Source organism: Pagrus pagrus, assembly GCF_965226575.1.
Source record: "Pagrus pagrus genome assembly, chromosome: 16".
In the NCBI taxonomy this organism is placed as follows: Eukaryota; Metazoa; Chordata; class Actinopteri; order Spariformes; family Sparidae; genus Pagrus; species Pagrus pagrus.
The window spans coordinates 3,148,529-3,163,012 of record NC_140200.1 but is presented as its reverse complement, the minus strand read 5'-3'; the positions used below and the strand labels follow the sequence as shown (position 1 = coordinate 3,163,012).

Sequence of the window (14,484 nt, the reverse complement as noted above, 5' to 3'; positions counted from 1 at the left end):
GTGCGCCCTGGTAAAGTGTGACCTGCAGTAGATAAGCTGCTGCTCTGGACTGGCTGTGGACGCATCATCATGTCTGACAGAAATAGCTCTTTGTTGTCTCTGTGATCCTGAATTATTTATCTCGGACCATCGTCCCGTCATGACATTTGCTCACATCGTCCCCGCGGTAAGCACGAGCGTGATGCCTGAATCCCTCATCCGGATCTGCAAAGGTCAAGTGATATTGATCTCACTATGCAAACGCGCTCTATATTGTCCGAATCAAACCTCCACGGTTTGGGTTCGGGTCGAACATTTGTCAGGTCAGTCTGAGACTCATTATGAGATTCAGCTCTGAGGTGGAGATTACCAGCTGCATTCATCAGATCTGACAGAGCAAGACTGATGAATGGACGGAGGCTGTGAGTTGATCCCTGCGCCGGCGGTCAATCGGCGGTGCGTAAAAACGCGCGCTCAGGGGTGGAGACTTGTTTGGAGAGGCAGCAGCGGAGAGCACAGCAGCACGACTCTCTGCATCCACAGGTTGCTGCTCGCATCTCTGAACATCTTGGCAACCCTGGACTGAAGAGTGCAGCTCGATTTAGACGAAGAGAGGAGTCGTTTGAGGACGCGCCTGGCTGCAGGGTTTGGACTTGGACTGCACATAGAAGCTCATGAGCAAAAATGCCAAATCCACAGCTATGGACAAGTCGATTGTTAACCTGCTTGAACAACAATCAAACTCTACTGCGCAGGACTTTTCTGTCGTAAAAAATGATGATTTCCTCCGAGGACTGTGCGTTTTATTCGAGAGCACCATGCCACAGGTCCGTCAGTGCAGCGTCCCCGCGGTGACAACAGCAACATAATGGCATGTCGGAGCGGCTGCTGCTGCGGCTCCGGTCCGATAAACGAGGATAACGCGAGGTTCCTGCTGCTGGCGCTGTTCATCGTCATCTACCTCCTCTGCGGGGCCGCCGTCTTCTCCGCGCTGGAGCAGCCGAAGGAACGCGAGGCGAAGGAGCGCTGGACGCAGAGGTTCGAGCATTTCAGCCAGAAGTACAACCTGAGTAAGAAGGACCTGAACAACTTCCTCAGGAACTACGAGGAGGCGAACGTAGCGGGCATCCGTGTGGACACAATCAGACCTCGGTGGGACTTCACCGGCGCGTTTTACTTCGTGGGAACTGTGGTGTCAACCATTGGTGAGATGGAGAAACAGGCACATATATCTCAGTTAGCTCCATCAGCTTTATCTGAAAACATCCAAATCCACCATTTAACATCAGTTATCACAACTTATCTGTGCTTTGTCAGTTGAGTGCTGTTGTATGTTCATCTTTAATTCCTCTATAATGTGACTCCCTATGTTAAAAATTGCGTCCTGCATAGTTTTCCTTCCTTTTGTGAAGTCTAACAGATTCTCCCATACAGAGCTGCAAGTGTTGCTGTCATCAGCCATTATTCTGCAGATGAATTCATCTGTTGGTCTGTAAAATGTCAGAGAATTGTGAAAAATGTGTCTTCAAACTGCTTCTTTTGTCCAGTTAACTGTCCAGAGTTAGAGGACTCGTCAAAAAAAGGTGAAAATCCTCACATTTCAGAAGCTGGATCCAGCAAATATTTTCCACTTTTGCTTTAAAAAAATGACTGACACAACTCATCATTCATCAAAGTAGTTGGCGATTAATTCGGCTGACTGATTCATCATTTAATCGAGCTGCTCTACTGATATCAAGCTACATTTAATGCTCAGTTTTCATGAACCCAAATGACAAGCCGCCCCCCAACATGAACATTTTCTGACTCTCACAGCAGCATTAATGATGGTCCACTGTTGAGCCATGCAGCGAGCCAGCATGCACAAACCCCTCGAATGAAATGAAGCCATAATTAATGCTTGTGGGGTTGCACGAAATACATCCTGCTGATAAATGATTGATTAATAATGTGGAGGGGAAAAGTTTTAACACAAGGAAATCTTATTAGAGCTGTGTTATATACACCATCCACCTTTAATCACTGCATCCTCACATGCATTAACCTCAGGTGTGCATAAAACTGCAGGTTAGGAACCTAATATTGGTCATCTTAAAGCTGCTGTAAGTGATATTATTATTATTAAAGTTACTCTATATTTCACAGTTATCACTGTTATAGAGTGTTTGGTCAGTAACCCACGTCTCTCCTCCTCCTGCTCATGCAGTAAAAGAGAAAATACATTTTCTGGTATCCCTGCCCACTTTATCCAATCAGGACAGAGCGCTCCTGTCTGCTCGTCAATGCGCAGAGAGCAGGATCCTCCCGTTTGCTGTTATGTCTGCTGATTACCGCACCGCGTTCACGTGGTGATGTAGGGAGGAGGGAGGGGACTGCTAACTGCAAAAACGGACAGGAAGTTGGCTAAAACGATGACATAAGAAGCGGGTAATTATCGGAAATCAATATCGTGCATCACTAAATTGCTTGTTCTCACACTTGTGTCTGACAAGTCGAGATTATGTTGCAAGAACTGTCTGTAACTCCAGCTGTGCAACATGTCTCAGTCTCCACTTGGTACTTGTGAATGGATTCCTCTAATTCAACAAAACTAGACTGAGAAAAGGAAATTTAATGCGGCACCAGAGAAACATTTATCCTGAACATCAAGTTCTCCATTTCAGCTGTGGCTGTCTGAGAGCACTGCAGGCTTCTGTGATTGTTTTGCAGTCAGAGTCGAGAGAAACAGAACAATCCCTCTAACCAGTAGCACTGTTATACATAGTGCTGATAAACCTATTGATCTTCTGTTGTGGATAACACCGATTCACACTCGCACACTCTGTTATTTTCTTCTCAGCACCTGATGCGTCGTGCCATTTAAACATCTTTGATTGAAGTGAGTTGCTTCATGATGATTGACAGTTTGACAGGCCCTCTGATTAAACGACTGGCCTTAGGCCATTACCGTTTTAATGGGAGTTACAGTGATGAAGGGGCCAGACTGTATCAAGCCATTAAATGAACACATTTCAGACAGATTTTTCAAGTTACCTAACAGGAGAGATGAATGCAGTAAATCCTGAAAGCTGATGACAGTTTTCAAGATGCCTATTTTCAAAGACGTTGTATTCCTCTAGTCTCCCAGCAGCCGTTCTGCACTTTCCCGCGGCAGAGCTATAAAGACTTCATCACACGTCTCATCAAATAACGTTCATGTAACCTTCAATGTGAGGAGGCATCATTGATCAGTGTTACATGAGCAGCTTCAGAATGATGCAACATACAGCTCCACGTCAGGCCCGGTCGGAGGTTCAACAGTGTAAGTAACGTACCCACTGATTAACTTCACTGAGGCTGCATCCTGTCTCTGATCTCACCGATGACGGACTCATCACCGTAAAATCCTTTGATGTCATCGTCGCTGTAACCTCCTGCAGAGACAATGTAAGCTGCAATATCCTACTTATTACTGTGAATCCAGTTGTGGCAAGTCAACAATCAGAGAGATGATTAATATTTAATTCATGTCAACTATCTCGGCAATTTTCATTATATTGGACACTAATTTAATCAGTCTTTGATTATACACTGGATATAGCTGGAGGCAAAGCCCTCCAGCTATATCCAGCACATACACATCATCATTTTGCATCTTCAAGGAGAGTTCAGAGTGTGTCAGCGTTCGGATCAATACACAGACGAGTAGAGGAGGGATAATCTTGTAATGCACGGTCAGAACAGACACTCACTTGAGACAGAATGGCAAAAATAAGTTAGATTCTTAGATCGTGAAAATCAAAGCTTATTTTGCTCAATTTTGCTTCTGGCTGGTTCATCAGTACAAGAGATTAAAAGCTGTCTTAGTAAAAAGTTTTTGATAATAGGTCAAAGGTAAAATCCTGTTAACTGCACCAACCAAGGTGCATTTTGAAAAACACGTCCAATCACAGAGCTGTGACTGGATTCTCTTGTGTGCGCGGCTAACGGCCGATGCTAAAATCTATACAGCAGGAATCAATTTACTTTTGGATTGTGGATCATTTTTGCATCCGTTTTGGGTTTTGATTGAATTCACTACGCAGATTTGTGCCTCTGACCGACGTCTTCTCCACAGCAACAGCAACCACAGAAATGACAATGACAATTTCTCAGAAACAAAGTTGAGATATGTTCAAGAAATGGCCATAAATATTGCTTTTCCACTTTAAGGCCACCAACAGCAGCCTGTTAGCCTAGCTTAGCATACCACAAATACTTGAAACAGGGGGCACTGGCTAGCCTGGCAGCCTCACAGCACTTCCTAAGGTCTCTAATTAACACAGTATATCCAGTTTGTTTTCCTCTTTAAAAGACCAAAGTGTAAAAATGACATGCCTGGTTCTGCAGGCTGTCGTGTGCTGGACTATAACCTGTCAGGTAGTGAGCTTGTAGCTTCACAGATATAAGACTGGCATCTCTAAGCAAGAAGGAAATAAGCAGCTTCACGAGGCTAAGCTCAGGGCTGTGTTGCACAACTCAGCACCCACATTCACATCAACCATGTTCAGAGCGTTTGGTGTCACACTGACACAGCAACACGCTATCTTCATTTCTCATTTCTGTCCCGTGCTGTATATTTTATCAACCAGGCCAAATGCGTCACCAGCATCACATGCAAGACAGTTTATGAAACAATCAGGAAAAGACAAACATGTCTATAAAACGCAGCCCATTTGGCTTAATCGTCGTGCTCTGAAGACAACTCCAGCCCAATTAGCAGCTCGAGAACCAATTTGAATGTGGAGGCAATCAAATCCTCCACGAGAAGCCTACCTCGGGCACTGTGAGCAATTAGTCATGCTGCAGAGTATGTTTTTACTGACATGAGATACAATAACATTGATTTTTTTTTTTCATGAGAAGAGCTCTCATGTTGTAAGAATGTAAAGCTGCACAGCCTGTATGCAATCGGTTCATGGCACCGCAAAACACAAGTGCGTGTAGCTGTGTAATCGCCACCAAACTGCAATAAATGCTCAAATGTCCGACAGTGTTTTGAATGTAATAAACTGGAAAGGGAGAACAGACGGACAGACGGTGCATCATTGAGCTTTCGGTGTTAAATGAGGGGTGAAAAAGGGGGATGAATCACTGAGATCGGTGCAGTCGATAGAAGACCTCTCGCTTTGACTCCCATTTTGTTCGTCTGCCACTTCATGAGAGACAAAAGAGAAGTCGTCACACAAACGCTGTCTCAGTTTCCCCCCTCAGGGAAAAAAAGAACAGTTAAATGGATCTGAACCTTTTTTCTGAAAGTGAGAGAAAAAATCTTCAAAATGAGCCATGAAGTGGCTCCAGTGAGTCTTTCAGTTGCTAAATAACTGCCGGGAATACTGTGAAACGTTAGACGAGCCGGCACTTTGGGACTGATTGCGGTGATGTGCTTGGACTGAAAACACCTCAGCTCTTAAAGTGAGTGAGTGGCGAAGACACAGAGAGGGAGAGCGCATCACCAATGGCAACCCAGTGAATTGGATCTAGATCAGTAATTAGCCATCTTTGTTTATGACCGAGAGGATGTTAGTTTGGTTTAAAAGGTACGCCGGCTCGAGGCGATGGCTGCACTCGCTCTCCCTACAAATGATCCACTCATTTACTTAAGGCTCTGTTTTATTTGTAAGTGCGTGTCCGTGGAGTAAGACTAAGCACTTTACAATTGAAGGCAATGCTTTTATTCAATCTCAGCTAATCTCCCTGACATTCCCTTCATTTGATCTTGTCCTCAGGTCGGTGTTACTACGTAGATTTCTGCTCATTGCTCAGTTTTTCTGCGTGTCTCCAGGGTTTGGGATGACCACTCCTGCCACCATCGGAGGAAAAGTCTTCCTGATGTTCTACGGCCTGCTCGGCTGCGCGGCCACCATCCTCTTCTTCAACCTCTTTCTGGAACGCGTCATCACCGTGATCGCCGTCGTCCTCAAGTCCTGTCACGAGCGACGCCACAACAAAGCCGTGCTCCCGCAAAACGGCCGGCGAGTCTCCGAGGGAAACAAATCGGGTGGCGCTGGAGGAAGTGGGGGAGGGAAGGGTGAGGATCTGGCTGGCTGGAAGCCCTCAGTCTACTGTGTCATGCTCATTCTGGGAGCAGCAGCCATCTTGGTGTCCTGCTGTGCCTCGCTCATGTACTCTGCGGCCGAGGGCTGGGGCTACCTGGACTCGCTCTACTTCTGCTTTGTGGCCTTCAGCACCATCGGTTTTGGAGACATGGTGAGCAGCCAGCGAGTCGTCTACGAGGGCCACGCCACAGCCGCGTACCGGCTGGGCAACTTCTTCTTCATCCTGACCGGCGTCTGCTGCATCTACTCCCTCTTCAACGTCATCTCCATCGTCATCAAGCAGGTCCTGAACTGGCTGCTGAGGAGGCTGGAGGCCCCCTGCCGATGTTGTTTCCCCAGGAGAGGTCACCACCCGCATCGGCACCCCAGACGGAACGTGGTGGCCCCGGGTCACCTGCGCGCCCGCAGAGACCCTTCGATCGAGACGGACGCCATCAACGAGAGCGAGACTGACACTGGGCGCAGGATGTCCGGAGAGATGATCTCTATGAGGGATTTTCTGGCAGCAAACAAGGTGAGAGATTTGAGGCTGCAGCAGGCCGTGGCTGACAGCGTGTGTTATACTCCATCTGGCTAATGTAATCGTACGTGTTATTACATGCAAGATATTTACTTATCTGCATGAGCAATCTGATTATGTTGCTCACATGAGTTGCAGAAATAACATTGAGTCAATAATCTTGCTTCCCTGTAGTTGTGTTTACTGTGGTCATTAACTCCTTATTCACGCTGCTCTCAGTCATCATAAGCTGAATTGAATTTTGAATGCTCAGTTGCAGCTTCCTCGCACAATTCTCAAAGCAGAAACTCAGCATGAACCCAAACTAATTTTAATACAATCAATGTTTGCAATAATAACTTGAGAAAAATTATACATATTTACACTGAAGGTGAAGTGAATAACAGCGATCGTCTTGTCACAATGCAATGTTCTGCTGGGAAACCTTGGGTCCTGGCATTCAGGTGGATGCTACTTGAGCAACCACCCACAACAGTACAGTCCCGAACAGCGTCACAAACCAAGTACAGCTCATGGCAACAGCATTGTCTGATGACAGTGGCCTCCGCAGCAGGACAATGTGTCCTGCCACACCACAAAAACTGCTCGGGAATTCCTCGGGCCGCTCTTGAGCTGAGTTTAAATGGTGTGGGAGGGTGCTGGAGGAGCCGATGCAAACAGTGTACCTCGTCTGTGTGGCTTGTGTCAAGGTTTCATCCATATGAAAAGGAACCCACCCAAGGTTTTCCAGCAGAACATTGAGCAACACAAACATAAATGTATATTTGACTGAATGGTGCAAAGGATGTGGTTAAAAAGATGGTGATTCACAGCCTCAGCTGTACTCTGTGTTTAATGCTAATAACCAAACAAGCTAAGATGAATGTGGTAAACATTACACCCGCTAAGCATACAAGAATCAAGAATTTTGAGCACGTTAGGCTGATGACATCGCCCAGGTAGACGCACAGGGACGTTAGCATGGTTGTAGACTACGGCCAAGTTATGGGCAAGTTCACAAAAGGATAGCGCGGCTTTCACGGACTCTAACCCTGACAAAAACAACCTGTGTGATTCTGGAAGCAACCACAAAGAGTGAACTGCATCTCTAACTGCACTAACAAGTATGTCAGTGCTCGGTATTATTTGCACGTATTCATTTGATGCAAAATTGTCCCCTTCCCATGCAAATGTCATTCACAAAGAAGGAAGATTATAAGCATCGTCAGAGAGTCGGCGGCCACTGAAGTGCATTTAAAAAAGGGGTGTCACAGAGGGTCTAATCACCAGACTTCACATTCACATTTATTCTTATGGTGCATGCGTCAGTACATAATTGTTCACTCATCCACACTGAAATGAAGCTGAGCCCCAGTTCAGTTAGTCTGACTTACCTTGTGTAACTCATTCATTCTCAGATTCCTCTCTCTCTCTGTCCGTCTTTCCCTCGTCCATTATTTGTGAATACAGTGTATACATTAAACATCCCAGCCAGCACAATGGGACTGTTTTATCAGCCTCAGAACGAACATGAGAGCTCTGCGTGACTGTCTGGAACAGGAATTCATATAACACTCAATTGACAGCAATTTGACTGTTATTTCCCTGTTTTCCCTCGGCGTCCGAACCCACTGATTTGTTCAGTGATTTATATAGTATATAACGATATACGGTGTGAATGAATGAAGTGAAGCAAAATGGCAATTCGAACTGAATGTCGGAGACGCCTGTGAAGTCTGAGAACTGACTTTGTACATGTTGTACTGGAAAGAGAGACGAGAGGGAGGGGCGGAGGCAGCGGCAGGTAATACACTGACCTTTTCATTGAGTGGCATCATATCTTGAAATCTGTTATAGCCTGAAGAGTTGGGTTGGTGTCAACTTATTAAAGCATATTTTTATTCCAGTAAACTCTCTCCAAACTTTTTTTATGAATAATATAGTCTTGGCCAGTGATACAGACACTTAAGATGAGGTCAGGGTCGTCCTAAGACATGTTCAACATCACACCGCTGTACTGTGGACGCTATGATGTCACATTTTATTTAATTCCTTTGGTCATTTCAGGTAAATCAGCATATATCCAGATCCAAATGTCTGTCTATAAGGTGGTGGTGGGAATAAAAACCCACAGCCACCCACTGATTCTATCAAAATGATAGATGAACAAAAAACATTGGACCCAAAAACCAAAGATGAAGTGGGAGACACTGATCAGGGGGGAAACAAATGTATAGAAACTGGCCGAAATAAATCTCAAACACACTCAACTCAGATTTTCATCCAAACAGAAAACGCAGAGAGCCAACTGATGGTGTCGACTCCCTGAAAACATACAACCAACTGAGCAGGGGCACTGCAGCCCTCTTATGTAGCCTCCCAGCTGGCTGCAATCAGTCAGCTGGAGAGAACATCACAGGTGCACCGAATAGCTTCTGATGACCTGAGACCTAGACCTTGAGAAATCCCTGGTCACATCAGGACCTTGGGGAATCTCTGATCTGCCCATAACAACATTAAACTCACCAAAAAGTTCTTGGTTTCATCGATATAAAAATTATATTAAAATATTCCGGTTCTACACGCCGTTTTTGTCGCTGCTGATGCCCTCGTCTCTCTCTCTCTTCTCCCCGCCTGTCTCGCCTTCTCATCCCTGAAGTCATCGTCCTGGACAGAGCTGTTGTAGATCACCTCTGTACTGTATCACCCTTCTTCCAACTGGCATCCGTTGATCTCGGAGGCTGACGTAAATGTCATTAGTTTTATTTAAATAAGAGTTGTACAATTTGAAATTTTCACTTGACGATGATGCTAGATGAAACGTCACCAGAGATATTAAAACTCATCCTATGGGTGACACCAGGGTCTGTAATTTCATGCTAATCCATCCAATATTTATCTGACATTTCATTAAAAATTCAAAATGTCAATCTCAAAGTGGCGTCACAGTAAAAAGTCAGAGGATTTGTAAAGTAAGTAGGCTCAGCCCTCTGTGGGGTTGAGTGGATATATTTTAGTCTGGATCAATGTAGCTAAAATACACTTCAGTGTGTGTGAAACAGCTCCATTCTGTTTGATTTAATATTGACTGAACCCCAGTGAAACAGCATTACACACCGGTTGTGTAATTTCTCCACAAATTGCTTTCTAAAGAGAAATTTGAAAGGGAAGGGTTGGTGTGTGTGTGCGGGAGACTAAATGTCTGGTTTCTGTCAGTCACACTTGTTCAGTCGTCTTTGTTCACTTGAATCGGCACTCCTGAGGAGAGGAAAACACCATCTGCTAGCCTCGTATCACACCTGTGAAATCAGATGTGCTTACGCCAACACACGCTTGTTTCGCAAGACTTTCACTGGTCACAGGTACCGCTTCAAACGCAGAGAACAAATGTTTCCTCATCTGTTGTTCTCTTTATCTGTTTTCTGTCCTGCAGGTGAACCTGGCTATTATGCAGAAGCAGCTTTCGGAGATGGCCATCGGGCACCCGCGCCAGTCCAGCTCCAGCTCACGTCAGAACGGATTCTCGGGAGGGGTGGGCGCCCTCGGCATCATGAACAACCGGCTGGCAGAGACTAGCGTGGACAGATAGGGGAAACAGCATGAGTCCTTTATAAAGGATACAAAAAGGCTAAGAGGATGAGTTCAAGGACAACGTGACACTGCGGACTGCCTCCCTGAAGAAAGGAGATTCGTTTATTGCCATGTTTACACCTGACAATAAGATACGTCCTCACAAGTGGGACCTCTCTAAGTACAGGTGTGACTGCACTCGAGACGCATTGAGGACAGGATGATCTCGAATGTTCGGACTACATTTGGAAGGAATTCACATCCGGTGTTAACATCCAACCCGAGTGAGCCGATCACAGGTGGACAGCTATCAATCTGCATTAAAATGTGTCTCGACATGCGTCTCGAGTGACCACTTGCGATCATATCTAACTTTCTCGCTCTATCTGCAATTAAAATTGTGCATCACTGGTACAAAGAAAGCAGTAATTTCATATGAAACATTTGCCGAATTAACAAAAAGGCCCAAATAGTTAAGCATCTGTTGAAGACGGTGTTTAAAAAGTTTGAAAAGTTTCTTTTAACACAACAACTTAGTAAATTGAGTGATTTTTTAAGGGAGTCTGGGGAATTTCTCCACAGGCGATGAAGAAATAGCCTATATTAGATACTGTTTTTTGTAAAATTTAACATGTTGACCATCAATAAAATGTTGTCATCTGTCATAAACTTTGTGTAAATGGTGAAATTAGTTGCTATAGTTTGATCTGGCAAGATGCACTTTAGACTTTAGATACACGGCTGGTACGATGTGAAAAGTCAATCTTTTTACAAGGAATGAAACAACTTAATGTGTCGCGTTTATGGCAGAATTTACAAGAAGGCAGAGGTACAGTATTAAAAAGTGGCGTAGCTGTTTCACAAAGTTTGTTAATTTTCTATTCACTCAACAACCCTTAAAATCATGCAATTTGTAAGGTAGTCTGGGGAAATTGTGATTACTAGTTCAACGGTAAGTTAATACTAACATGATACAGGGCTTTCACACCTGTACTTAGTACTGAGGATGCTTGTTGATACCAGGTCTGAACAGGGCCTCGGAAACAGAAACCATGCACATGTTTATTTGCATATAGAGCAAGGAAGCCGACCACAAGTGTTCACTCGAGACGCATGTGGAGACACGATCTAGTGCCAGGTGTGGACAGACATACTCAGAGCTGTCCACTTGTGATCTTAAGACCCGTGATGCAGATGTATTCCAGGTGTAAATTGGGCCATGACTACGTAACGCACCTTTTTCCTGACCCTCAGCAGCTACAGCTTAAAATCAAACCCTCTCAGCCAGCTTCCCTGCCAACAACCATGTCTACATGAATGATGCATGATAGTTTGTTGTGAGTGTCACATCTGGATCAGCGGTGTGCAGGAATCCTTCCCGGGCGAGGGATTTTCAGTTTCCATGGTGATAAAAACACCTGCCTAGCGCCCTCGTACACCAGCCTTAAAGTCTTGATGCACTACATGCTACTTCACGCCTAACCGCAACTTCCACTCACCCACAGCACTTCACTGTTTTTACTACGGCTCTACTCACGTCCACTCTGCTGTATCTGTGACTGTAATGAGAAAAAAAATATCGCTTTCATAAAAATGTTTCTTGGTTTTTTGTGTCTAACGGTAATTATTACATAAAAACTAAACCTGATGATGGATAATGCATGCATAATTTCACAATTAGTCCTCTTTCACATCATTCACGACTCAGACACAGGCGCATTGTATCCTGTTCAAAAGCTTCCCGTCGTCGGCAGTGTTCTCATTTATAATCACGGCAAATAGAAGACAAAAAACACCCAGAAGAATCTCATTACAAACCAAACAGACCTATCTCCAGCTGAATGGTTGCTGTTCTGAGTCTGAGATGAAACCTATTATGTGAGTCTGCTGTTTACTTTGTGGTTGCACGGTCTCCAAACACAGACATTTTCCCACCCCGGTGTTGTCCGTGCACGTAGACGTAGAATCAGCGGGAAAAAAAAGGCACTCCAGGACTCATTATTTGATTTTAGCTCAGCTGTGTTATTCATTTCAGTTTTATTTTTTTTACAGTTGTCTGGATTCACAGTAAGTGCAGTGAACAAAGCAGACAGAAAGACTGAGACTCTTCATGATACACCTTGATTCAACCAAGAGGGAGAACCACTTGTCGACCGCTATATTATGCTCAATTTAGGAAGACGGTATAGGCAACTTCATTTTCCTTGTAAATGCATCTGAGAGGGAAATTGCAGGGTGAAAAAATCCTCCAGTCTGCACTTCTGACGTCACCAGCTTGGCTTTGGATTATCTAACTTAAATGTGTATGTTTTCCTGATCAAGAGAGCGACGAGCCAGCCTTCCTTAGCATTTTTCTTGATTAAAAGCAAGCAAACCTGCAGAAAGATGTTAGAATGATATCATATTTTTGTACAGAGTCTACTTGAAGTTTTAAGAGGATTCCCAATGGTTGTAAAAAAAAAAATATATCTGTGAGTCATCTGCTGCAAAATCCTTTTCAGTCCACAGCACAAACTGAGAAGAAGGAGGTGAGATTCAGACGGCACGCGGCTCTAATGAAACATATGCAGAGTAAAGAATGTATGTATTTGTATAAGAAAGAGAGACACCGAATGTAAGTGACCATTTTCTAAACCTCTTTCCCAAGCATATATTTTCCAGTCAGTATTGGCACCTTAACAGTACGAGCAGTGGTGGATGTTTGAGGGGCAGAAAAATAAAACGGGCACCAGCTTGCTCAAACTTATATACTGATATATTTATAGTGAAAAGAGGTCACTTCACCACATTTTGTCCACTGGAAGGGCAGCCTCGAGGGAACTACATCATGTTTTATCTACCGTAGGGGCACTCAAGAGGGCACTATTGTGGCATTTTTGCGATTTGCCATTTTTTTGGTGGAGATAGGACAGCAAATTAAAAAATAACAGTGCATCATTACCTGGTCACTAGCGGTGCCTTATAGGCTAACATTGACAACTGTGCTCCTTCCATACCAGTCTATCATAAACGATCAAAGGGGGGAGTACTGCAACATTGATATTCGTCAAAATGCGGGACAGCACGCACAAATCAGCAATTACAACATAACATGAGTTAGCTACCAAACATCAGCAGACTTATAGCAATTGTTTATGCTTGTTATAAAGAAAAGGACCAAAATAGATTGAAATCGTAAAAAAGTTTGGAGAAAAAAAACCTGGATTGAAGTGTGCCTCTGAAAAAACTCCATTTGGAGGGCCATGTAGCACATCGCTCTACCCCTCTATCCCAACAAGAATCTGGACACCCTACAACCAGGTGACAAAAAACAAAATGTAAGATTAAACCTAAGTGCCAGGGGAAAGGGTGTATTGGGATTGGTCTTAGCTCCAAGACCTAAGAGCACATCATTAGCACTCACATCCACTATGTCGTGTTTCCCCACTGTGTTGAAGGCAGTCCAGGATGCTGTCAGATTTTAGGTTTTAGGTAGCCAGATTTAATGTATCATTAGGTTTACTCTACAGCAGCCCCAGCCATGCATGCAGCTTATGCCCAAGTCTTTTAACTCAATATGGTTGTAGCCATGAAGAAGAATCTTAAACAAGAAAAAGTCAGCCGGGGACAGCGTTTGAAAACACCTCGTGGAGCTAGAATTAGCAAATAGCTGACATTGACAAAAAAAAATTGTCACTGGCTGGAAATGAAAACCTGCTTCTGTCAAACATTATCACTGTAAACTGAATATGTGTCCTGTGTGTGGGCAGGGCTCATTCAAACAATCGGTCTGCAGCTTTCTGCTCTTCCAAATTCAAGAGATACTAAAGATGTGAATCAAAGTCTGCCTTGTCTGTACGTCCTTGACCTGCATGTGAACACTTTGCTCTCGTCAGTACTAACACCGAGATGTCAGCTACAGACTCAGCAAGCCAGTTCTTTAAAAGTGAGAGAGGGATGAAACATCATGGACATGAAAAAATCCCTTAATAATGAAATCCAATGTCTCATGCAGAATAACAAAACTGGCAAAAATAACTCGAATCTCACAGTGCCCACTCTTCGCTATGGAGACAATCTCACCTCAGACTGAATACTCTGATACACAAAACTGCACAAAGATGTTGCTTTGCCTTTGCCAGCGTTCATGCACATGCACACTACAAACACAAACTCACACAAAATCGCCTAATAGAGAATCAGAGAATATGTCAGAGAAGCTGTGCCTACACAGATAATAATAGCTTTGAACAAATGCCTGTGTTCCTGTCTGTTTGTGTGTGTGCGTGCGTGCATGCACAAATGCGTGTGTGTGTGTGCTACGAGCCAGACTCGCACAGATGCAGACATACAAAGACTCTTTGTCAACGCTCTTTTCTG

The 14,484-nt window shown here is 44.2% G+C and overlaps 1 protein-coding gene across 1 annotated transcript; it reads left to right on the top strand.

Moving 5' to 3' along the window:
- The first annotated feature begins 462 nt into the window (after nucleotides 1-462).
- On the top strand, nucleotides 463-11,731 carry kcnk13b (potassium channel, subfamily K, member 13b). The gene is made up of 3 exons (XM_084377575.1): nucleotides 463-1,184; nucleotides 5,783-6,570; nucleotides 9,989-11,731. The coding sequence occupies exons 1-3, from the start codon at nucleotides 848-850 to the stop codon at nucleotides 10,142-10,144; spliced, it is 1,281 nt and encodes a 426-aa protein (XP_084233701.1). The 5' UTR covers nucleotides 463-847; the 3' UTR covers nucleotides 10,145-11,731.
- Nucleotides 11,732-14,484: the final 2,753 nt, after the last annotated feature.